The sequence below is a fragment of the Aspergillus pseudodeflectus genome, assembly GCF_044049435.1.
Source record: "Aspergillus pseudodeflectus strain CBS 756.74 chromosome Unknown BJX68scaffold_15, whole genome shotgun sequence".
NCBI classification, from domain to species: domain Eukaryota; kingdom Fungi; phylum Ascomycota; class Eurotiomycetes; order Eurotiales; family Aspergillaceae; genus Aspergillus; species Aspergillus pseudodeflectus.
The window spans coordinates 41,000-62,132 of record NW_027263791.1 but is presented as its reverse complement, the minus strand read 5'-3'; the positions used below and the strand labels follow the sequence as shown (position 1 = coordinate 62,132).

General features: G+C 52.0%; 9 protein-coding genes and 2 non-coding genes across 11 annotated transcripts; 4 read left to right on the top strand and 7 right to left on the bottom strand.

The window, feature by feature from the left end:
- Nucleotides 1-33: 33 nt before the first annotated feature.
- Nucleotides 34-1,501, bottom strand: BJX68DRAFT_234251 (uncharacterized protein). Its single transcript, XM_071039726.1, has 2 exons — nucleotides 1,455-1,501; nucleotides 34-1,356 (listed from the first exon to the last, which is right to left on the bottom strand). The coding sequence occupies exon 2, from the start codon at nucleotides 1,231-1,233 to the stop codon at nucleotides 274-276; it is 960 nt and encodes a 319-aa protein (XP_070900390.1). The 5' UTR covers nucleotides 1,234-1,356; nucleotides 1,455-1,501; the 3' UTR covers nucleotides 34-273.
- Nucleotides 1,502-4,408: 2,907 nt separating this feature from the next.
- Nucleotides 4,409-5,390, bottom strand: BJX68DRAFT_234247 (Hsp20/alpha crystallin family protein). The gene has a single exon (XM_071039725.1). It carries the CDS (start codon nucleotides 5,247-5,249, stop codon nucleotides 4,674-4,676), a length of 576 nt encoding a protein of 191 aa, XP_070900389.1. The 5' UTR covers nucleotides 5,250-5,390; the 3' UTR covers nucleotides 4,409-4,673.
- On the bottom strand, nucleotides 5,391-6,561 carry tfb5 (TFIIH complex subunit TFB5). Its single transcript, XM_071039724.1, has 3 exons — nucleotides 6,468-6,561; nucleotides 6,244-6,395; nucleotides 5,391-6,149 (listed from the first exon to the last, which is right to left on the bottom strand). Exons 1-3 carry the CDS (start codon nucleotides 6,484-6,486, stop codon nucleotides 6,102-6,104), a joined length of 219 nt encoding a protein of 72 aa, XP_070900388.1. The 5' UTR covers nucleotides 6,487-6,561; the 3' UTR covers nucleotides 5,391-6,101.
- A 132-nt stretch (nucleotides 6,562-6,693) lies between these two features.
- BJX68DRAFT_t73 lies at nucleotides 6,694-6,774 on the top strand. The gene has a single exon. It is a non-coding gene; the product is annotated as a tRNA-Ser (tRNA).
- A 150-nt stretch (nucleotides 6,775-6,924) lies between these two features.
- On the top strand, nucleotides 6,925-7,005 carry BJX68DRAFT_t74. Its single transcript has one exon. It is a non-coding gene; the product is annotated as a tRNA-Ser (tRNA).
- Nucleotide 7,006: 1 nt separating this feature from the next.
- BJX68DRAFT_234243 (putative MFS multidrug transporter) lies at nucleotides 7,007-9,297 on the bottom strand. Its single transcript, XM_071039723.1, has 5 exons — nucleotides 8,891-9,297; nucleotides 8,750-8,844; nucleotides 8,376-8,699; nucleotides 7,809-8,329; nucleotides 7,007-7,759 (listed from the first exon to the last, which is right to left on the bottom strand). The coding sequence occupies exons 1-5, from the start codon at nucleotides 9,063-9,065 to the stop codon at nucleotides 7,207-7,209; spliced, it is 1,668 nt and encodes a 555-aa protein (XP_070900387.1). The 5' UTR covers nucleotides 9,066-9,297; the 3' UTR covers nucleotides 7,007-7,206.
- An 828-nt stretch (nucleotides 9,298-10,125) lies between these two features.
- BJX68DRAFT_265456 (putative copper amine oxidase) lies at nucleotides 10,126-12,293 on the top strand (the record flags this gene model as incomplete). The annotated part of the gene is made up of 4 exons (XM_071045256.1): nucleotides 10,126-10,457; nucleotides 10,504-11,080; nucleotides 11,126-12,096; nucleotides 12,155-12,293. 4 exons carry the CDS (start codon nucleotides 10,126-10,128, stop codon nucleotides 12,291-12,293), a joined length of 2,019 nt encoding a protein of 672 aa, XP_070900386.1.
- Nucleotides 12,294-12,562: 269 nt separating this feature from the next.
- Nucleotides 12,563-13,538, bottom strand: BJX68DRAFT_265455 (Isochorismatase-like protein; the record flags this gene model as incomplete). The annotated part of the gene is made up of 4 exons (XM_071045255.1): nucleotides 12,563-12,713; nucleotides 12,809-12,876; nucleotides 12,956-13,229; nucleotides 13,345-13,538. The coding sequence occupies 4 exons, from the start codon at nucleotides 13,536-13,538 to the stop codon at nucleotides 12,563-12,565; spliced, it is 687 nt and encodes a 228-aa protein (XP_070900385.1).
- A 739-nt stretch (nucleotides 13,539-14,277) lies between these two features.
- BJX68DRAFT_265454 (arabinan endo-1,5-alpha-L-arabinosidase) lies at nucleotides 14,278-15,574 on the bottom strand (the record flags this gene model as incomplete). Its single annotated transcript, XM_071045254.1, has 4 exons — nucleotides 14,278-14,413; nucleotides 14,558-14,643; nucleotides 14,702-15,184; nucleotides 15,311-15,574. 4 exons carry the CDS (start codon nucleotides 15,572-15,574, stop codon nucleotides 14,278-14,280), a joined length of 969 nt encoding a protein of 322 aa, XP_070900384.1.
- A 251-nt stretch (nucleotides 15,575-15,825) lies between these two features.
- On the top strand, nucleotides 15,826-17,685 carry BJX68DRAFT_274949 (glycosyl hydrolase; the record flags this gene model as incomplete). Its single annotated transcript, XM_071047751.1, has 4 exons — nucleotides 15,826-16,848; nucleotides 16,895-16,962; nucleotides 17,013-17,442; nucleotides 17,493-17,685. Exons 1-4 carry the CDS (start codon nucleotides 16,550-16,552, stop codon nucleotides 17,683-17,685), a joined length of 990 nt encoding a protein of 329 aa, XP_070900383.1. The 5' UTR covers nucleotides 15,826-16,549.
- BJX68DRAFT_274947 (transcription factor domain-containing protein) lies at nucleotides 17,630-20,375 on the bottom strand. The gene is made up of 4 exons (XM_071047750.1): nucleotides 20,167-20,375; nucleotides 19,952-20,104; nucleotides 19,186-19,894; nucleotides 17,630-19,141 (listed from the first exon to the last, which is right to left on the bottom strand). Exons 1-4 carry the CDS (start codon nucleotides 20,250-20,252, stop codon nucleotides 17,795-17,797), a joined length of 2,295 nt encoding a protein of 764 aa, XP_070900382.1. The 5' UTR covers nucleotides 20,253-20,375; the 3' UTR covers nucleotides 17,630-17,794.
- Nucleotides 20,376-21,133: the final 758 nt, after the last annotated feature.

Below are 21,133 nucleotides of genomic sequence, written 5' to 3'. Positions count from 1 at the left end.
TTTTTTTTTTTTTTTTTTTTCTTCCTTTTTTTACGGCTGTTTTGCGACATCAGCTCCTACATAGGTGTTTATTTGCCTGATAGAGCTAGATATTCGCAGACGAAAAGAACAGCGGACAATCTCCCATGTACATCGGATCTTAACGCAACTCGTCCCAAGGCAAAACTGTGTACACAGCGAAATATCCAACAAACCATCCCAGAGAGACATGGTAAGTGGTCAAACTCCTTTCCCCGTTTCTCTTGTCAACGAACCCGGAGTACCCAAAGCGAGTCAAGCCTCCTCCACAATCTTCTTCCCTAAGAGGTTGCAGAGAGAATCGACACGGATAGTCTCTTCATTGTGTGAGAGATAGTCCATGACTTTCTGACTCCAGTGAGTCTCCAGGAACTCCCACAAAGAAAGACCAGAGACGGTATAGTCAGCATTCAGCTGCTCAACGAGGTCTTCGAACTCGACTAAGAGGGTCTGTTCCTCGTCGTGGATCTCCATCGTCTCGTCCCTGTCAAACGCCTGGAACGAGAAATCGCGACCCCAACCACCGAAATTGGGAACGCCGGACTTATGCCACAAATTTCTCACCCGGCAGCATGTATGTGTGAGTTCCAGGTCTGTGAAGGTTAGGAGTCGGATGACATCCTGTGGAACCCTAGGCTCCCCTTGTATTTCTGTTATGAGGCTGTGCAAAGCCCGAGCCCTCTCCTCGCCTTCCAAGTAGCGGCTAAGGCCATCATTGTCACCTGATAAAAGACGTAATAGAAGGCGCAAAGCTGCCGTGAGAGAAGAGCAGCCGGCAGTCGAGCAATAACAGCAGCATTTGTCCCTACAGTTTGATGTAAAAACCCTCCTCAGGAAATTTCGATGGGTCACGGAAAGGCCTTGCGAAGCATTGAGCTCCGGCGTTCGTAGCAGATATTGGGCGTCGAAGAACGCCTGAGCTATGTTAACGGGTAGGATATAATTTGGCATGATGAGCGGCTTCCTTTGAGGAAAGTCTAGGCTCGCCCCCTTATCAATCAACCACAAGGCCCTGTCAATCACGTAGCATGGCGGATTCGAACCACGGGGGTAACCTGGCAGGCATAGCACGGGTGTGTAGTCATTTTCGTCAACCGCATCGATATCCTGGAAACCGGCCTCATATAGGTGCTCCATTTGATCAATCCGCAATCCATGGTGAAAAATCGGGTACAGATCGTGGGGACGAAAGCTTGGGTGGATGCTGGTATGCATCGCCTCAGCTCGGTGTATAACTCACGTGCATTTTTATCAGGGAGCTGGCTGATTTGTAGACCAAGATGTTGCTGCACCTGTTGTGGTAGGATTGTCATACCAAGCTTGTGAAGATATTCTCGTCTGGCAATGAAGTGTTGGGTCAGCATTACCCCCAATTTCGCGGAGGCGCACAGTTTGAGATGTGCACCATACACAGGAGCATTTAAATCAAGGAGTACCTGAACCGACTCCACAATGCCAAACATTATAGCATCTCTTAAGAGCTCACCCATGTGGCATTCCTCTAGTTTTGGGGCGTAAGCCTGAAGTAGAATGCGTAGACCTTCGGGCCACCCTAGGGAGATCTCAAGTAAACGATAAACCCCAATATCTGGCTTTTCCACATGGTATTCGCCGATTTGCAGCTGGCTCTTCAGGCGATCTTGGGATTGAGCTACCACTGCATCGACTGGGCCCGAAAGATGGAATCCTGGTAAGGATCAGTAATTCCATAGTAAAGTAAACGAATGTTACTTTGAGTTACCCTCTGTTTTCTGTGACAGTAAGGGCTGTAGTGATCTGGCTGATGAATATTCCGGCAAATGTTCATCCACCACTATACCCCCGAGATCTATAAAACGAGAAAGAGCTTTCACCTCACCCAAGCATGCGAAAGCCAATATCGGATTTTTCCAGTCATTTGGCCTCACTTCAATGTTTATCGGGCAGCCAGAGCTGATGAGATATTCCATTACCTGAAGATAGTCATAACGTCCCGTCTTCGTGCTTTTGAGCAGGAATGAAGAGCCATCTATTCGGATTAGCCACGCGACTTCTGGCCCTTTGATTGATGGGACTTACACTGAGTAATGTGAAGCCATCGGCAGTCCTATCGTAAGGGCTTGCTTTCCCCTCATCGAAAGCCTGTTGTAGATCTCGGATGATAGACTTATTCAAGTCCAGTATTTGATTAGCAGTAAGATCAGGGTAGTACTGCATTCTTAATAGAATGCCGAATGCAGGTGAATCACGCGGTACAATCGGATGGAACCTAAGTGTCGGACTTATGGAGAGACTATCTGCTCCCGTTGATATGGATAGTGCTGCCTCGATTGAGAGGCCTAGCCAGTGACTGGAAACTGCGAGCCTTTTCGATCGTGCTATGGATTGACATGACCGGTTATAAAGAGGACAAGCAGCCTGATGCAATCGGAATACTCCTGCTAATCTTGGACACATGCAGAATTTATTCCTCGATTGGGTAAGACATCTCGAGCTTCTCTGTGAACAATCATTGTCATGGGTCTGCTGTGACTGTGTTGTCATCGATAGATTCTGGATCGTGAGCTCCTAAGAGGAGTCAGTATGCATTGCAAGGCTCAGCCAGAGACGCAGGTACCATTTTGCTCAGGCGGGTCTCGTACTGTTGCATTCTGGTCAACATCGTGGTGCGAGAATCCTGCACTGTTCGCATCATATCGGTCTGTTTGGCCAGTGTAGATGCGTCTTGAATTTGGAGTCTAGTAGTCACTTATGTTAAAAACAGACAGTCTTGACGACCGGGTTTAGGCCCGAATATCAATTGGATAGACTTACGCCAGAAGCGCCGTGTGCAGATTCGTCTGAAGTTCTTCGAGAATCTTGAGATTGTCTGATAGAGCCTCTCGACGAAGGGGATACATAGCTCTCTTGCCAGTTGTTCGTATCCTACCACCAATACTAGTACGCTGGGAGACAACAGACCATTCCCCAACTCTTGACTGTATTTTGTTGATCCATCTTTCGCTTGCCAGAATCTTCGTATTGATGTCGGCGGCTATGGCAGGATGGATAGCAAGGCTTGTGGCGGGCTTGCTGAGGAGAGAGTCAATGATTTGAAGTGTATCCAGAAGTCCGAAGGACTTGATCTTGAGATTGTCGATATCCGTATCGAGACCCCGAAATCTATCACAGTAGGCAGCAAGGAGCTTACAACTCTCGATTTCAATTGCTAAGAGTCCAGCAGCACTCGCCGCCACGGACAAAGGCTCGGCCCTCTTGATTTTGATGATGTTGGCACCGGTCGGTTTACTTGGAAGATGAAATGGGAATAGATGTGGGAGCTGAGGGAAACGAAGGTGAGCCCAAGGCTCAGCTTAGGCACAGCCTCACCTAAATTGAGAGATCATGCTGGACAGCCTTGCAGTTGATCGCCTGGGAGAGCGCCGCTTAAAGAGAGCGAGCTGCCTTGAGGCGCGGGGATAACCAGTTCCCCGACGGGACCCTCATGTTCCTTCCACACCTCGCGACTTTGACCTAACGAAAGGCCGTTCTCAGTGCTCTGAATGCCAGTGTCGCCTGTGGTATTTAAGTTGTTAGCCTGATACGATATTCACCATGACCCTCAAATAGGCGCCGTCCTCGATAACACAACGATGTGGGCTCGGCCAGAGGCGCAGTGAAGCTCGCTATTGCGGCGGCGACAAGGTGGTTAACGCTGCAAACCCTCATCACTTCCACGATTTGTTAGTCGCTGCTGGCCGGGTGCAAGGGAAGCAAAGGGATGTACGCCACCAGAACCCTCTAAACGTGTACCTTACCAACTGATCGTTTCCCCGCAGATCGGACATCGGATCGACCGGCTCCATCCGCTTACCGTCCCCCACTTTCAAGCCCTAGAGAACCTCGTGAAGGAAGGCCGAAGAACGCGTTGCTGGCTGTTCGAAACTGTGACTGACCTTCATGAAGCTGCAGCTTTACACTGCTGCCAACTCCAACTACAACATCGGCGTCGATGGTACAAAAGTGGAACCGGTTGCTGTTTCCCACAAGACTCATCAGGATATTCGCGCACTGGTCATGCAAAGACGGCCGTTTTTACATGCCCACTTTGCGTATGAACGCAGTGAGAAATGCGGTGTTCTTCTTTGCTGTTTCAACACCACCAGCCGGTCCAGGATCGACCTTCTTCTTATAGAGGTGGCTCCTTCCAGACAAGGCGAGAACTCAGCCAGCTGTTGTATCAGCGTCGAACACACCTCTCTGCCTCCACGGAAGGTTGGGACGATAACACTGCCAATACCCCGGCTGCGGCGACTTGTAGGTTACAGGAGCAGGACTACGAAGCCGGAATGGCGCTCTGTTGTATAGAGAAGAGTACCACTACAATCGAGGACTACTTCTTGAATATATAGCAAAGAAAAGGGGAAATTGATGATTGATGATTGATGATCGATGATTAACTGATTGGACTAAATAAAGGAGCGTATTGCGTACACTTCAGAACTGATTTGAAAAGACAAGAAGCAGAGACCATTTCAATCGAACACCTCGAAACACCGCCGCTATCGCTCATGCTCATGCTCATACTGATGAAAGAAGAACAAAACAGAAACAAATCATAGCCTCATTCGAATCGATCCATCACAGTTGGAACTCCTTCTTTGTGGATTCAGCTGTTCGTGGTTTCAAGATCCCACTCACTGAATCGCAATCTTCTTCGAGCTGGGAGGCGCCGCCTTGGGGACAAGAACCGAAAGAATTCCATCCTTCAGACTAGCCTTGACCGCATCCTGATCAACACGAGAAGGGAAGCTGAAAGTGCGCTGGAACTCCCCAACAGAGCGCTCGCTAACCCAGTAGCGCGGCTTCTCAGTGTGCTTGGCGACCTGCTTCTCACCACCGGTCCTGACAACGGTGCCCTCGCCCTCGGGTGCATCCTCAACCTGGGGCTGCTTCTCAGCGGCAGGGGTGGAGCTGGAGCTAGTGTTCTCGCTGACGTTGGAAGAGTGGTACTCGCGCTCCGAGCGGCCCTTCACGACGAGAGTCTGAGGGTCGGTGAACTCGATGTCGATGTCCTTCTGTGCGATGCCGGGGAGTTCACCGTCGAGGAGGTAGGCGTCCTTGGTCTCGCGGACGTCAAAGCGTGGTGCGAAGGAGCGCACGGAGGTGTGCTGGCCTTGGCCTCTGGTCGAGCGGTGGTTGTCGTAGTCGTCCAGGAGGCGGAAGAGGGGGGAGAAGTCGGAGGCGGTGGGGATGGTGCGGAAGAGAGACATTTTGGTTGTGGTTGTTTGGTTGGTCGCAAAGATGTTTGAGATGTTTGAGAAGTTGGAAGTGATGTTGGAGGTTTGGAAAGTGCTTGTTGGTTGAGAGCTTGTTAAGCTATTGCTTGTTGTAGATGATTTGCTTGCTTGCGATGTGATGGTGAGATAGGCCGGTGGTTGAGGGTGCTTATATGCCTTTTGGATGGGGTTCGAGAAGAGCCCATGATGTCAGGCATCTATTTTTTCGTGATACAGCCCAGGCGTTCTGGATAAAGCGTGGTGTTTCACGAAACGTCTTCTGTTGTGGGCTTGAGGCATCTCGTAGGGTCTGGATATTTCTCGGACATTCGATGAGTCACGTGACAACATGGATTCGTGCCACAGCAGCGTTGCCTGACGAAAGAGCATCCAGGCTTCTATTCTCGTTGTTTGGAATGTGACTGCTTCATGACGCTTGGAATATTCGAGCACCTTGTTGGGTTATGTTTCTTTGATCGTAGAGTTCTGTTCGTTACCGGCTCTAGAAACATCTTCGGGCGATGGGATAGATGTGACGAATCTAGGAGGAGAAACCAGATACCATCCATGTGGCCATAGTGTTGGCCGTTAATCACTCCGAGCCGGACACAATCCAGCTGATTGTCTCCCCAATACCGTCCGCCTCAAGGCATACCTGCGAACCTAGACTGTGAAGGCATGCGTCGACTGAGGCGATACCTTGCAGGAACGCCCAATCAGCCAGTCGTCGAAGCAGCCATCTAGTATCCAAGCATTCTTAAGAGTCCATCCACGCTTAATGTCCTCGCGGTAGGCGGCGCATTCCCTTCCACCTGAGTTGTAGCCATCCACATGACACGTCCCCATCTACTCCGACTCCGACTCCTCCGGCTGCATAACCTTCTCGTCAAGTTCCTATCCCCTCATTAGCACTGAGATTTCCCAGAACAAAACATTTCGGCTTCGCCCGTCCACCCATCATCCATCCAGTTGTCAAGGGGCCACTCACCCTCCCCAGTCTAATCTTCAGATTCTGCAACTGACTCTCCTTGATCACCAAATGCCGATCGTCGTCGAGATCCTCGACAATATAGTCGTGTCGCTCTTCATCGTATTTCAGGATAATCGCTTTCACGGACGGATCGCATTCGATCAGGACTCCTGGAGTCAACAGGTCATGTTAGCTTAGCTTTCCTTGGATCCGTGTGGGTTTGTGGTAGGTAGATATCGTACCTCGGACGGCGCGGGGCATTTTGAGTCGTTGTATCAGTTCGGATAGTGTAATTGTGCTCAGAGAAAAAGATGCCAGGGAATTCTGAGGAGTCTGTTCGCATTGAAGATCGACCCGAATCGAGGAGCTTATCGTCGCCAAGGCATAAGAGAAAATCACATGATCTTACGCACGGCTTCTTGCTGTTTGGAATACAATGGCAAACAATTTTCATCCTTTCATCAACCGGGCAAGATGGCCGAGCGGTTAAGGCGTTAGTTTAGAAAGCTAATCCCTTCGGGGTCCTGAGTTCGAATCTCAGTCTTGTCGAGATCTTTTTGTTTTTGCTCCCCCAAGTCCCACCCACCATTCGTTATGGAGTCGAGTCTATCCACTTGACGTAGATTTTTTTCATATCCCCACCCACAACTCAAGGTCGTCCGCCCTTGTTGGCGTTAATTCTGTATCAACACCCAATCGGGCAAGATGGCCGAGCGGTTAAGGCGTTAGTTTAGAAAGCTAATCCCTTCGGGGTCCTGAGTTCGAATCTCAGTCTTGTCGAGTTTCTTTTTGTCTTTGTTTTTGGTATGTTCAATTTGGGTATGAGGAAGGGGGACAGGAAGGAGGGCGGGTCAAAAGTTTGTGTGTTACTGAGGTACATGTTCCGTATTTCTGATGTGAAGACCCAAAAAATCCATATCAAATCCAATTCGATGCCACACCAAAACACCAAGATGCAATCCCATAACAATCATCTCGATATCAATCCTCCCTCCTCTCCTCACCGTCTTCTCTCTCCCTCGTCTCCTCCTCAGGCGGCGGCGCCGTCCACCCGGTCCCTGCCTGCGCAATCGCCGCCACAATCAAAATCCCAAACCCACCTAGCAACAAACTCTGAATCGCCCTCTGATAACTCTGCACCGCAACTTCCTTCTCCGCACCACTCAGTTTTGCAACGAGCGCGGGACTCCCCAAAAGCTTATGGATGAGTGCATCTTTCCCCGTGAGACCATGCTTCGCGAAGCCGTCTTCTAAGCCCGCTTTGAGTTCGCGCTGGAAGAATCCGCCGCCCATTGCTGAGCCGAAACTGCCTGCGAAGCCGCGCGACATTCCGACGAGGGCGGTTACGATGTAGTGCACTGAGGGTTTTGTGAGGTGGAGGATGTGGATGAAGGTGTAGTTCATTGAGGCGCCGATCATGGAGCCGTTGAGGAACATGGCGACGACGTAGGCGGCTGTGTGGGAGGTGGGCGTTGCGAGGGCGAAGAGGAGGAGGTTAGAGAGTGCGAAGAGGAGGTAGACGAGGACGTTGGATCTACCATCGTTATTAACCGTTTAAGTGAGAGAGGTGATACGGTACTTACAGGTAGTAGCTCTCGCCATGACGGATGTGTAGCCATCCAACGAGGAGACCTCCGATTCCAAAACCTGCGTTCGTGGGGACAAGGATTAGGCCTGCAGAGGTGGAGGACCAGCCCCGGACGGCCATTGCGTAGACTGGTGAGTAGAAGAGGACGGCCCAGCGGGCAGTCATTGCTGAAAGAGCGGCTAGGCAGGTGAGGAGGACGCTTCGAGTCTTCAGCACTTCTGTCGGGACGATAGGTTCCGATGTGAATCGCGACTCGATGACCCAGAAGATAACGAAGAATACCGCGCTAAAGATGATTGGTGTAATCGGAATCACTGGCGAGGCGAGACTGAACAATAGAAGGAATATCGACAGTGCCAAAAAGAATGCTCCGGCATAGTCGACATTCTTGAGTTTCTCTCTCAGAGAATCGGTCTTTAAATCGCCAACTTCGTGAGTATGGTGCGACGGAATGGCGAAGAACAGAACCGGACCTAAGACCAAGACCACCGGTGCCTGGACCCAGAAAATAGGTCGCTAGATGAAGATTAGACTAGCACGTCAATCGTACAAGGTAACATACCCATCCAAGAGTTGGAGCTATAGCGCCAGCCAGAACAGCTCCCAGTGAGACCCCAATGGTCATTCCAAAATTGACGATACCAATGAATACGCCCCGGCGCTTCTTATTGACCAAGTCCAAGGTCAGGATGATACCAGTAATCATTAGGCCGCCAGCGCCGACACCGCTAAAAGCTCGACCGACCAGGAAGACAGACAACTTTGGAGCTCCAGCCGTGATGAAGAGGCCAATTGATAACAATACGCATGAGAAGAGAACGTAGACGCGGGGCGTAAAGATCTGGCTTAACCGTCCGGCGAGAGGCGTGACACTGGAGGCAGCAATCTGAGAACATTAGCTGTGATGCGATAAATAGATACAAGCAGTTTTCATACCATAAATGCCGAGTTGAACCATGTGGTTTCTCCAAAGGCGTCTAAATCTGTCGCGATCTCGGATTGTGCCGTGGTCATCATGGACATGTTGATCGCTGGTGGAGTCAGCGGATATTCTTAGCAAGCGACGTCAATATCTACCCTGAATGAAGATCAGGATCCCCATGGCGAGCAAAATGGTCATTCCCCTCCGGTAGGACAGCGGCGTCGTGGCCGTCTCTGTGGCAGACTCGCGCGGGAGCAAAGGGGTCTGCTCATGATCGGGCATGGCCTCTTCGAGGGCCGGGCCGGGGTCGGAAATTTGGCGTGCAGTCATTGCGAATGTTTCCCGCCTACTTGAACAATAAGAAATGGGGATACAAATGATAAGCGGCTGGCCGTACCCATCTGGTGTTGGGGGATGAAGTCGGAAGGTTTCTGGGGTCGATGACGCTGAAAGCGAAGGGCATTTGGTCTAGCTCCCTCGGTGGGTTCCTAAGGTTTTTGTTTGAAATTGGGGAACCTGGCTGACAGCATTTCTAATCATTATTGAATCTGGCGCCAATTCAACGGATTCCGGCGGGATTCGACAGATTCATCAGATAAGTCCAGCCTGACGCGACCAATAACCGGGCGCTTCGGTGGGCTGGTTCCTTGCTGCGGCCCCTGCAAGTTGGCGTGTTACTTGTCCGCTTGCCCGCTGCCGTCATCACCACGTCTCCAATTCAACGGTCTGCCCTTGGATTCGCTCGATCGGATTATGCTCAGTCGAATCGAAACACAACACGAAATATGCGTGATCCATGGCTCTGCACAACTCACTTTGGCACCGCGTTTTGTGACCCTTGTAGATGAACAAAAGTTGTTGGCAACTTACTCCAAGTCGGAGCACGGAGAGTGTTAACTCCGAAATCCGACCATCTCACGCAGTGAAGAAATGGCCTTGGCATTTCGCATGCGAAGAGCGGATCACGAGAATAATGATTCTTCCATCGGTTCTCTTGTTTGCACGAGTCTGGGAATCAAGACTTACTACTTGGTATCATGGCGCAAGCAAGGGTGACAGAGAAAAGGCGGCGGCCGTAGGCCTCCAACCAAGTTGATCTGTACAACCGTACAACGTTGGAGGCTGTTGATAAGAGCAAGCTCCCCCGCATCGTGCGAGTCTTATCAGTTGTCCACGGCGCATTTCGCTCCGAAAATAGCAAGTCCAGCCGAATATACAGGGCACGATGGCTTGAGAGCTGGGAGTCGGAACCATTCCGCATTTTCCGACCATTCCGAGCAGGCTGTCCGACCCAAAATGGCAAATGTTACGCCTCGACTCACATACAAAACGACTGTTACCCCCTCAATAATAGACATCCTCCCTCAATCAATCTTCTAACATTGCAATCATGGCTCCTCACCCACTTGCCATCCTCTCCGAGGAGGAGATCAATCTCGCTCGTGATATTGTCGTCGCTCAACACCCCAACACCGTCATTGACTTTCGGGAGATCTTTCTTCAGGAACCACCGAAAGAACAGCTTCTTGAATTTCTTGCACTTGAACATTCCGGTCGTCTGAGCCCGACAACTCCCCGCCCACCTCGATTAGCCCTCTGCCAGTACGATGTCATTGGTTCCGACCGGGTGCCGTCGTACGAAGAGACCGTGGTCGATGTTGTGGCGAAGAAGTCGGTGAAGCATACTATCGTGGGCAAGGAGCACCATGCTGCCTTGACTTTGTAAGTTACTACATGTGACGTTGCGTACATTACTAACGATCTGCAGGAGCGAATTTGACACGCTGGTAGAATGCTGTTTCGCCTCGCCAATGTTTAAACAAGCTCTCGCTGAATTTGACCTCCCAGAGGGCTTCGAAGTAGTCATCGAGCCATGGCCATATGGCGGATTAGACCTTGCTGAACCAAACAGGCGGTTCTTCCAGGGATTGTGCTTTGCGCGGGATGCAAGGACCAACAACCCCGATGCCAACTTTTACTCATACCCGCTTCCTCTCATTCCAATCATGGACGCCCATACACAAGAGATTATTAGGGTTGACCGGCCGGCTACAGGAGGTAAGGGAGACGGTCTACGTGAGCAGACATTCAAGCGTGATATTATCGGACACTGCAAGGGATCAGACTATGTGCCTGAGCTACTCCCTGAGGGCACACGGAAGGATCTGAAGCCACTCAATGTGGTGCAGCCCGAAGGCCCTTCATTCCGTATCACAAATGAGTCGCTTGTTGAATGGCAAAAGTGGCGGTTCCGTGTCGCGTTCAATCCCCGCGAAGGTGCTACTATCCATGATGTATGGTACGATGGTCGAAGCGTGATGCACCGCCTGAGTATCAGTGAGATGGTAAGTCCTCTTCGGAGTGAGTCAAACCAAAACTAACATGCATAGACCGTCCCCTATGCTGATCCTCGGCCACCCTTCCACCGTAAGCAAGCCTTTGACTTTGGCGACGGTGGCGGCGGCAACATGGCAAACAACCTATCCATCGGCTGCGACTGCCTAGGCGTCATCAAATACTTTGACGCAATCATCACCGGTCCGGACGGCACAGCACAGAAGCTCCCCAACGCCATCTGTCTGCATGAGCAAGACAACGGTATTGGCTGGAAGCACTCGAACTGGCGCACCGGCCGCGCAGTGGTAACTCGAAACCGCGAACTAGTGGTGCAGTTCATCATCACCCTCGCAAACTACGAGTACGTCTTTGCCTACAAGTTCGACCAGTCCGCCGGCATCACCGTCGAAGCCCGCGCAACGGGTATCCTCAATGTCGTCAACATCGACGCCGGCAAGGTAAGCGAGTACGGCAACGTCGTCAGCGGTGGCGTCCTCGCGCAGAACCACCAGCACATCTTCTGCGTGCGCATCGACCCCGCAATTGACGGGGTCAAAAACTCAGTTCAGGTCGAGGAATCTCACCCCGTACCCATGAACGAGGCTACGAACCCCAACGGCAACTTTTACAAGGTCACCTCCGAGACCGTCGAGCGCGCATGCTTCTTCGACGCCGCGCCAGACCTCAACCGGACAGTCAAAATGGTCAACCCGCACAAGATCAACCCCATCAGCCAGAAACCCATTGGATACAAATTCATTCCACTTGCCACGCAGAAGCTACTGGCGGACCCGAACTCGATCCAGGCGCAACGCGCGCAGTTTGCGCAGCACCACGTGTGGGTGACGAAGCATAAAGACGGCGAGCTCTACGCTGGCGGCCGGTATACGCTGCAGAGCCAGAAGGAGGTGGAGGGTGTATCGGATGCTGTTAAGCGGGGCGATGCAGTTGCAGATACGGACGTCGTTGTCTGGAGTACGTTTGGTATCACGCATAATCCGCGTATTGAAGATTGGCCTGTCATGTAAGACTCCCCTCGATCTTTGACCTCTGAATGCTTGAATACTAACGAACCACTGCAGGCCCGTGGAAATCTTCCAGCTCATGATCAAGCCCTCCGACTTCTTCACGGCGAACCCGTCGCTGGACGTTCCCTCGGGGAAGAACGCGGCGTCACGAGTCGTGGGCTCGTCAGAGTGCTGTCGGAATGCGCAACTATAATGAATCTCATCTAATAGCGTGATGTAAAATAATGATCTATATACCAAAATTCGAATATATCTTGTCTATCCCTCCACCACCTCCCCTCCCATCTCCCATGTGTATACAAACTCAGGGCACGCAACATTCACCAGACCACTCCGAACCCTACCATATAACAGGCACAATATCATCTGTCATCTAACCATCTATACCAAATCCACATAAGGCCCAACTCACGTACCACATCCACATCAAAACACCCACATATCTTTACATTCGTAAATGACCTACCACCTCGCAGGCCCCGAATTCCCCAATGCCTCAAGCGCCTCCTCAAGACTGATAACAGTCACAGGGAGCCTGGGTAGAATGTCTTTCAGGATCGCATCCTTGGTTGCTGGGGAGTTGGGCTGGATCGTGGTGTCGGAGATAACGTAGCTGTACGTATAGATATGGTTATTCCTCCCAGGAGGCAGAGGCAGAGGGAAAGGAGAGGAGAGGGAAAGAAGGTATTTGGGGGATACGAGACATACACCAAGTAATCCAGATCGAAGAGCCGATATGCCGTGGCTAATAGCACGCCTGAAGTGCTGAGGCCGGACTATACATAGGATGTTCGATTAGCCACGAACCCACCCCAAAATCAAATGAAATGAAAAGGAAAGAGCGAGAAAACAAACCAAAATAACCGACTCAACCCGCCTAACCCTCAAAATCTCCTCGAGCGAATTCCCATCGCCCGCATAATACCGACTCTTGCGCAGCACCACGTCGCTGTCGCTGTCTGGCGCAAACGCAGGATAAATCTGCGAAACGGAGCTCTCCTCCGTTAGATTCCCAAACGCCGACGCGACCTGGTAGAATGGTGTCTCGGGGCTGAGTTCTGGTGCGCTGCCGGACGAGTAGAAGATTCGCGTGTAGATGCTCAGTGGGGGTGGGGATTGGGCGTGGACCCTATTATATTCTGCATATTAGTATGGTCCACCTTTTAAGGCCCTATCTCGAGTGTAGATGAGATGAGAGGGAAAAGAAAGGGAAGGGAATGCAGGGAGGGGTAGGGTAAACACACGCATCAATCCACGTCGCCGTACTATTGATCCACTTTCTTCCCTCGGTGGTATTCGCTAGAGGCGCGACGACGCTGTTGATGAGGTCGAGGTTGAGGACTGCGTAGTTTTGGCCGAAGGTTAGGGGGTTTGATGTTGAGGCGGCGCAGCTAGTGAGGAGGGGAAGGGAGGAGAGAAGGGATCTGTGTAGATGCATGGTTGTAAACAGGCTCCAGAAGATCAGTGAAGTCGATTGAGATGAGTTATACTATTACTGTGCTTGAGAAGGGAGGGAAAACAAAAGCATTTATATCTTGGGCAGCCAGGACCACGCTACACTCGGAGAATAACTACCCACACCGCTGAAGCCCCCAGCCTAATAAACAACTCAATGAGATCACATCATTCATGGTTGGGGCTGAAATCCCACAACCTGAAAGCTTGCGCCACAATGCGACGATCAAGCATTTTTTGGGTTTCTTATCGCCCGTGTAAATGGGAACGGTGGGGCAACGAAAGGCGCGAGTTGGGGGCGCTACTGCTGTTATTGGGTGTGTCGTCTCCGAGTCTGGGGATTACCAAGAGCTATGGTATACTGCCTTTTCCTTCATGGATAGATGGCTTGGTATACGAGATTAGATCTAGGGCTTGACTTGGGTATGTGTGGAATTACTTGAGATAGGATACCAGTCAAGGTTTAGTCCTTCCTCTACAAAAGGCGAGTAGAACAAGCCGACACGGACTGAGTGATTTCAATCCTCGACAAACAATCGGTTTTCTTTTCAATTTCAGAGATCGATCCCCGACCCCTGACAATCGTACTATGTACAAACCAACCTTGGCCTCCACCTTTACCAAATAGTACATACAATTGTGCAGCCAAGGACACAGTACAGTCCAGAAAGGCGGAATAAGAAATAGAACCAAGAAAGAACAAAATAAGAGCCAAGCCAAATCTAAACAACAGGCCACCCACTCGAGAAATCAATGACATTCCAGCCAAACAGCTTCTGCCCGTCTCCGTAGCCGATGTTCGTGTCGACGTAGTGGTAGTACAGCACGGGGCCGAGAGTCGGGTCTGTGAAGATGCCTCTGTTATTTTGTTAGCCGAGGTATATCTTTAGGCTGTATGATGATGTGTGTAGGTTCGGGTTAAGAGAAGATAAAAAAGAAAGAGAAAGGGGTTTAAAGGGAAGGAAGGAAGGAAAGAAAGAAGTAAGAGAAGGGAAGACGTACTGTCCACCAGGTCCATAGACATTATCGTGGCTTTCCAGGACGACCGTACCGCCACCCGCGGTGCAGGAGACGCCGTTTGCGTCGACCTATTACACAAACTGTTAGTCTCCCCCTTTGGGGCCGAAATCTCTCGGGACAACTCACGAAACCACCAGTAGGCGAACTCGACCGACAGGCCTTAATCTTATACTCCTCCCCAGCAGCCGGCATATTGGCATCATACCCACAACAACTCCCCTCCGAATAGAAAAGATAATACCAGCTACCGTACTTATACAAGTACGCCGCCTCAACCGCATGCGCGCCCTCGGGCTCAAACGCAACATTGTAGCTCGCGCCCGCTACGGATGTCGGCGGGTTTTTCATGGGGGCTTGGTACAGGTTCCCCCAGAATGAGCCAAAGGACATGAGGTATGTGCTGCTGGCGGTGTCGTAGAAGAGGTTGCCGTCGATTGCATTGTAGTTTTTGGAAGTGTCAGAGCGGATTCCGGTGCTGCCGCGGTCGGTCCAGGTTCCTGGGTCCATGCTGGGAGAGGTTGCGACGCCGATTGCGGAGTTTTGGGAGCCGAAGGTTGAGACGGAGTAGTAGGCGTAGTAGGTGCCGTCTACGTATTGGACGTCGGGGGCCTAGTCTTGATCAGCATATTGCGTAAGGTACATTGGTGTTGCTATAGACTGGAGAGAAAGGGTGGTGAAGGAGGGGGGTATGATTTGCAGGATCAACCGTAGATCATACGAGAAAATCATACATACCCAGAGATCATCATTCCCTGGAAGATTGATCGACGAACCATCCGGGAGAATGGAACCCAGCACCGTCCAGGGTCCCCCAATTGCCGGCGCAGAGGCATACGAGATGCGGTTTCCCGTCGAGAAGCGAAAGTATTTCCCGTCGGACTCGCGGCGAATCAAAGCTGGATCGTGAATGTTGCACGCGCCGGAGCAGGCGCCTGGGGCGCCATAGGCATACGCCACGCCGGCGAGGAGCGATGATGCTGCGAGGGCTGAGAGATGCATTGCGACAAGACAGGAACAAACGACAAGATAGGATTGACCTGATAATCTGCCTGGCTGGTGAAACTTGCGAGGGGCTCACTGCCAGAGGCCCAATATATAAGCTACAGCCACGAGGCCAGAATGCTCACCGAGATATCAAGACATTGGAATTCGGAATGAGACAGGGGCAGTCCATTTGTGGAGATTCCTTTTCTTAGCTATAATTGTAAAGTTTAAACTGCCGTGCGCCGTGGCATTTTGGATATAGTATTGTCCTCCATCCTCCGGTGGACCATGTCAGGCTGCAGCGTCGGGAACATGCCGGTACTTGTCGAGACAAACCAGCTCTTGTCTTATCGGGGCTAGAGCAGGCTCGGAGCGGTCGTGCCACTCGCTGCATCCCACTCACTCTATCTGCAGCCATCCAATTTTAGTGAAACTCCGAGGGCGGACCCTGGGGGAGTCTCGAGCAGTGGGCGTTTCAAGCGTCGGAGTGAAGACTTGGCGGAACGGGGCCGAAGCCACAGGCCAGCCCTGTCATGGGGAACAGTAGTATTCCATCATCGTACATGTAGTCGCCTCGATGCGAACCAGGATTGTCGGAATCGGAATCATGGCAACGCAGATCGCGGAGAAATTGCGGGGTTGAAGAAAGGCAAACAGGAAACTCCCCCACAGGGTCGATCACTTCGCTCGTCGGTTAATAAAACCACCTCTTAACCGACGAGTCATGCTCCGGAGCTTGCTCTGCGCGACTCCGCAGGCTTGAATATAGCATGACAACGGAGAATGAAACGTCTTGGCCTGTCGGAGTCACGGCTCGCAGGGGAATAACCATAGCGATCATTTCTTGTCGCTTTCCACCAATTATTCCGGCGGAGGAGGGGCGTGGCAGGTGCTGTATAAAGGGATGCAGACACTGAGCCCTTGATCGTTCTTAGAACAATTAGCCAGTTCATGATCTAGACCGATTGAGCGATTCGTTACGGAGTCACGATGGTCTTCTCACTCCGGAGCGCTGCCCGCTCCCTATTCCTCCTTTCCAGCCTCCTCGGAGCATCCAATGCGGCCTCCTTCACGAACCCCCTAAAAGATCCAAACGGTAGCGATCCCTATGCCGTGTACGTCGATGGGTATTACTACCTGACGACGACGACCTGGACGGACGTGCAGATCACGCGCGCGACAACACTCGAGGGTCTCAAGACTGGCGAAGTCCAGGTTGTCTGGAGCGACAGCGATCCCAATCGGTGCTGCAGCGTTTGGGCGCCGGAGTTCCACCTCATCGATGGAGTGTTCGTGCACCTGAAGAAATACTGGTGAAGTTGCTAATTGGTATAGGTGGTATCTGTACTACACCGCCGGTAGCAGCGACACGCTCGATAACCAGCGCGTGCATGTTCTTCAAGGTATGTATTTCCTTTCCTTTATCCAAATCTGCACACAGCTAACAACTTAGGCGGCGCTTCCCCCTGGGACCCATACACGTATCTGGGCCAGGTAACCCCGGAATGGGGCATCGACGGCACCGTCCTCACGGTAGAGTCGCAAAACTACCTCATCTGGTCCTGCATGGCCAACGGGATCCAATGCAACTGCATCGCAACCCTTGACACACCCTCAACAATCGGCGAAACGCACATCCTCTCCGAACCCGTCGAGGACTGGGAGACGGTCGGAGCCCCCGTGAACGAGGGCGCTGCGCCCCTGTACCATGATGGGAAAATCTGGGTCGCGTACTCGGCGTCGTACTGCTGGACGGCGAACTACTCGCTTGCCCTGCTCGAGTATGATGGTGCAGGTGATCCGCTGGATAGTGCGTCGTGGACAAAGTCGCAGGGTCCGGTGTTTGTTTCGGCGGATGGTAATTATGGGACGGGCCATAACGGGTTTGTTTTCCTTGTCGGCTGATTAAAAGGCGTGTTGCTAACTGCTGTAGGTTCTTCACGAGCCCTGATGGCACGGAGATCTGGAATATCTATCACGCAACGCCAATTGCGGAGGGCGCGTGCGACGGAAACCGGTATACTGCCGCGCTGCGTGTTGAATGGAATGAGGATGGATCGCCGGACCTGGGTGTGGCTCCATCGTTGGATACGGTGTTGGAGGGGCCGTCCGGGGAGGTTGCTTAACGTGCTCTCCAGTAAAACGAGCGATAGCACTAGACTTGTCGTAAGATTGCAGGTGTTGAAATAATAGACGTGTGAATGAATTCGATGTCATGTCAGTTCCTTGTCGTATCTAAAGTAGTCCCGCCATAACCCTAGTCAATGCCTCATCCTCTGCCTCAAACGCACCAAGCGCATCACTCAGCGCGCTGTGGTCAGGAAGAATATCAGTACCAATTGTCGGGTCAAGCCGCGGATCGAAATATAGGCCACCCGCCATCTCAAAGAAACTGGTAAGATCCTCACAGCTGTTCTCATCTACCTGTTCTTTCTGAGGCGACGATACCGGCCACAGCGATGCTGAGGGCTGTGGCGTCGGAAGGCTGTGGCCATATTGTGCTTCCCGTGGCTCATGTGCATGATAGAAGCTCGGTGATGGATATGGATTACCAGAGAAAGGCGTGTCATTTCCGTTGATATTTTGACCAGCGCGAGAGTCTCGGATAGGTGTGTACATCTGTTCTTCTGTTCCTCTGGTCTGCATCTGCACTCGTGCTTGCTTTTGCCGCTTCGCGGATCCTGCACCGTCCATAACCAACCGCACCTGCTTTAGGCCCCGGATGATCTTCCTCAACCTCCTGGACATATTGACCCGTGTACTTGACCTTCTCACCAAGTCGACAGCAGCATAGAACTCGCCCCGACATACCTCCCGAAACCTCATGGGAGCATGCAGTACAGCGAGAAACAGCGCCGCGAGGGCAGATAAGAGAAAGTAATTAAACGGCTCGGGACGATTGAAGTAAATCTGAGAAACGCGAGAGAAGTAATCAAGCATATGGACCGTCGACTTCGCAGTTTCAACGGCGACAGACGCGCCTGGCGGATTCGCCTCGATGGATTCCGCGCTGAGTAGGTTCTGACGGTAGACGAGGATACGAAGCTGGTTTGCCTGTAGGGCGAGAAGGACTTGGAGGGTTGTGTTCTTATTCTCCTCCGTTGACGAGGGGTCTGCTGCGTCACCTGCTGACGGGCTCGGATCGAAGCGCAGTTCTGCGGGGATGGACTGGATCCACTGCTGGACTTGAAAGTCAAGGTACGAGCAGTAATCTGCCGTTGCAGCCTTGGGGCGAGATCTCCAGCCCATGACGAGCGACCAGATTTTTGAGCTGAGGCGCGCATATGTGATCATGCAGGTAAGGTACGGGGTTGCGGCGCCAGGCTCCGGAAGGTTCGTGTCCATGTCTGCGTCTTGGATTGCAAAGGGGAGGCCTGTTCCGAAGGACCATTTGCGATCGAGGACATAGATGCACCAAAAGAGACGCGACGCAAAAGTCCAGGCTAGTTCGCCCGGGAAGATGCCACCTGTGCGCAGCCATGTTTCCTGCCTGTGCAGGCCGAGTTGCATGGAGCCGCGAGCGGCCATCCCAATAGAGCGCCAGGAAATGACCTCGTCGTCGCGGTAGGAGTGGAAGATGGACTGCTTATTAGTGAACAGCTTCGAGGGTGCAATAGAAAACTCACCAGTAACGTCAAGATAAGCAACTCCTTCATATCAACCTCGGGAATCTTAACCCGAGCAGCGAACCGGTCCTCAACACTATCAGCCAGCAACGCCGCCCGCTCACTGCGCCCATGCGACTCAGCCAACAGCGCCGTAGCCAGGATAATCTTCAACACCTCCGCATCCCGCGCAAAGAACCAGTCCTGATCCGACATCCCCGGCGGCGTCGGCCCAGCCCGGCTCCCATCCTTGTAATAATCACCCACGTAGCTCCGCACGCTATCGAGGTCGATACATGGATACATCAGGCCGACATTATTCTCGTAAACGTCCACCAGCCGGAGCGCTTCCTCCTTCCCGAAGCATCCCAGCGGATCGTTGGACATGGCTTCGACGTCCGAGACAGCGACTGGGCTGGGCACCGTTGTGGATTCAGTTTCGGACTCGCCGTCGCCGTCGCCGTCGCTCTCTCCGGTTGATTTCTGGCGCTGCGTGATTCCGAACTCTGCGCTCGTGGGGCCAACGTAATCCGGCGAACCGGGACGGTTCAGAATCCGCTGGAGGCTCGCGCTGACTGATGAGGAGGATAGAGATGCATTGTTGCTAGCGGTCACACTGGCGTTTGGTGTATTAGCTGACTCGAGCTCGCGCATACGCGCAGCCATAGCGCGCATCTCGCGCTGTAGACTCTCGATGTGCTGGTCGACGGTTCTGAATTTAGTCGAGATCCTGGCAGTGATATAGAATTAGCCGGTAAATCACACATGGATCTGAAGCGAAACACACCCATCCTCCTGAACCTGCCCACCCACCGGCGTCGCAGGCTCGTTGCCCGAAGCATGGCTGTTGGGCGTGTAGGTGCACTGCGCTTTTTGGCGAACGCATCGCGAACAGACCGGTTTGCCGTCGCATTTCAATTTCCGCCGCTTACATTCGTTGCTAGAGGCGTCAGAACATCAGAATAGACATAGAATACTAGTATCAGAGAGGCTTTGACGTACCAGGCGAGCTGGGTGTACTTGGCTCGTTTTTTGCTCCGAGGCGTTTCCGAGGGGCTTGGGCGCTTTGACGATGAGGGGCCCTCCATGGCTGCAATGAGATTGCCTATAAAGAGCCAAGACTATGCGTATTTTGAGGCTCTTACTCCACCCGACGAGAGGTTTCGAAGCGCTGAGATGGCATGATGTCGGAATTTGTGTTGCTGTTTGATGTGGAGTGTTGGTGAGGGAGGAAGAAGGAACTTTGTGTTCCGAGATCAGTGGGGCTGAGGAAAAGTGCGGAATTAGAGCGAAGATAAGATATCCATCACTATTACTAGTTGTAGCAAAGGTGTAAAAACAGGTAAATTTTTTATATTATTTCTTTTTTACAAGTGATTATCCATATTTGTGATAATAGTGTACTCCCACATCCAGTCACTCCTCCTTTATCTGTCCCAAGCATCAAAGGCAAGAGCGGCACCGGTCGTACTTTCCTCGTTGGGCTGGTCCATATTATCAAGGCAGGAGCGACCAACATTCGCCTGATCGGTCCTTCCTGTTTCGTTGTAGGAAAGAGCACATTTGGTCGGGTTGTTCCTTCCTCAGTACTCCCACACTCGCAAGGAAAGAGCCATCCGCATCCTGGTTCCTTCCCACAATGTTCCGCTGAGTCGCTCCTTGCTCGACCAACCAAATATTAAACACCGAGCATCCGAGTCATACTAAGGAAGTTATAATCAATGAACGAGACGCACCATGAGCCGCTCTGCGAGATTCAACCACGCCGCGGCGGGCATATACCCGCTACTGAGCTGGCAAAGACTTCAAGAAGAACGCCGCGATGGGATCGATATCTTGCACAACACTCACAACATACTCCAGAGCCTCCCCTCGGAGACGCGCGGCATGTAATTCCATTGGATCACCCCAAGAAAACCCCTGCTGATAAACCTCCGGAAGCCCAGTTTTCCATCTGTCCACGGACACA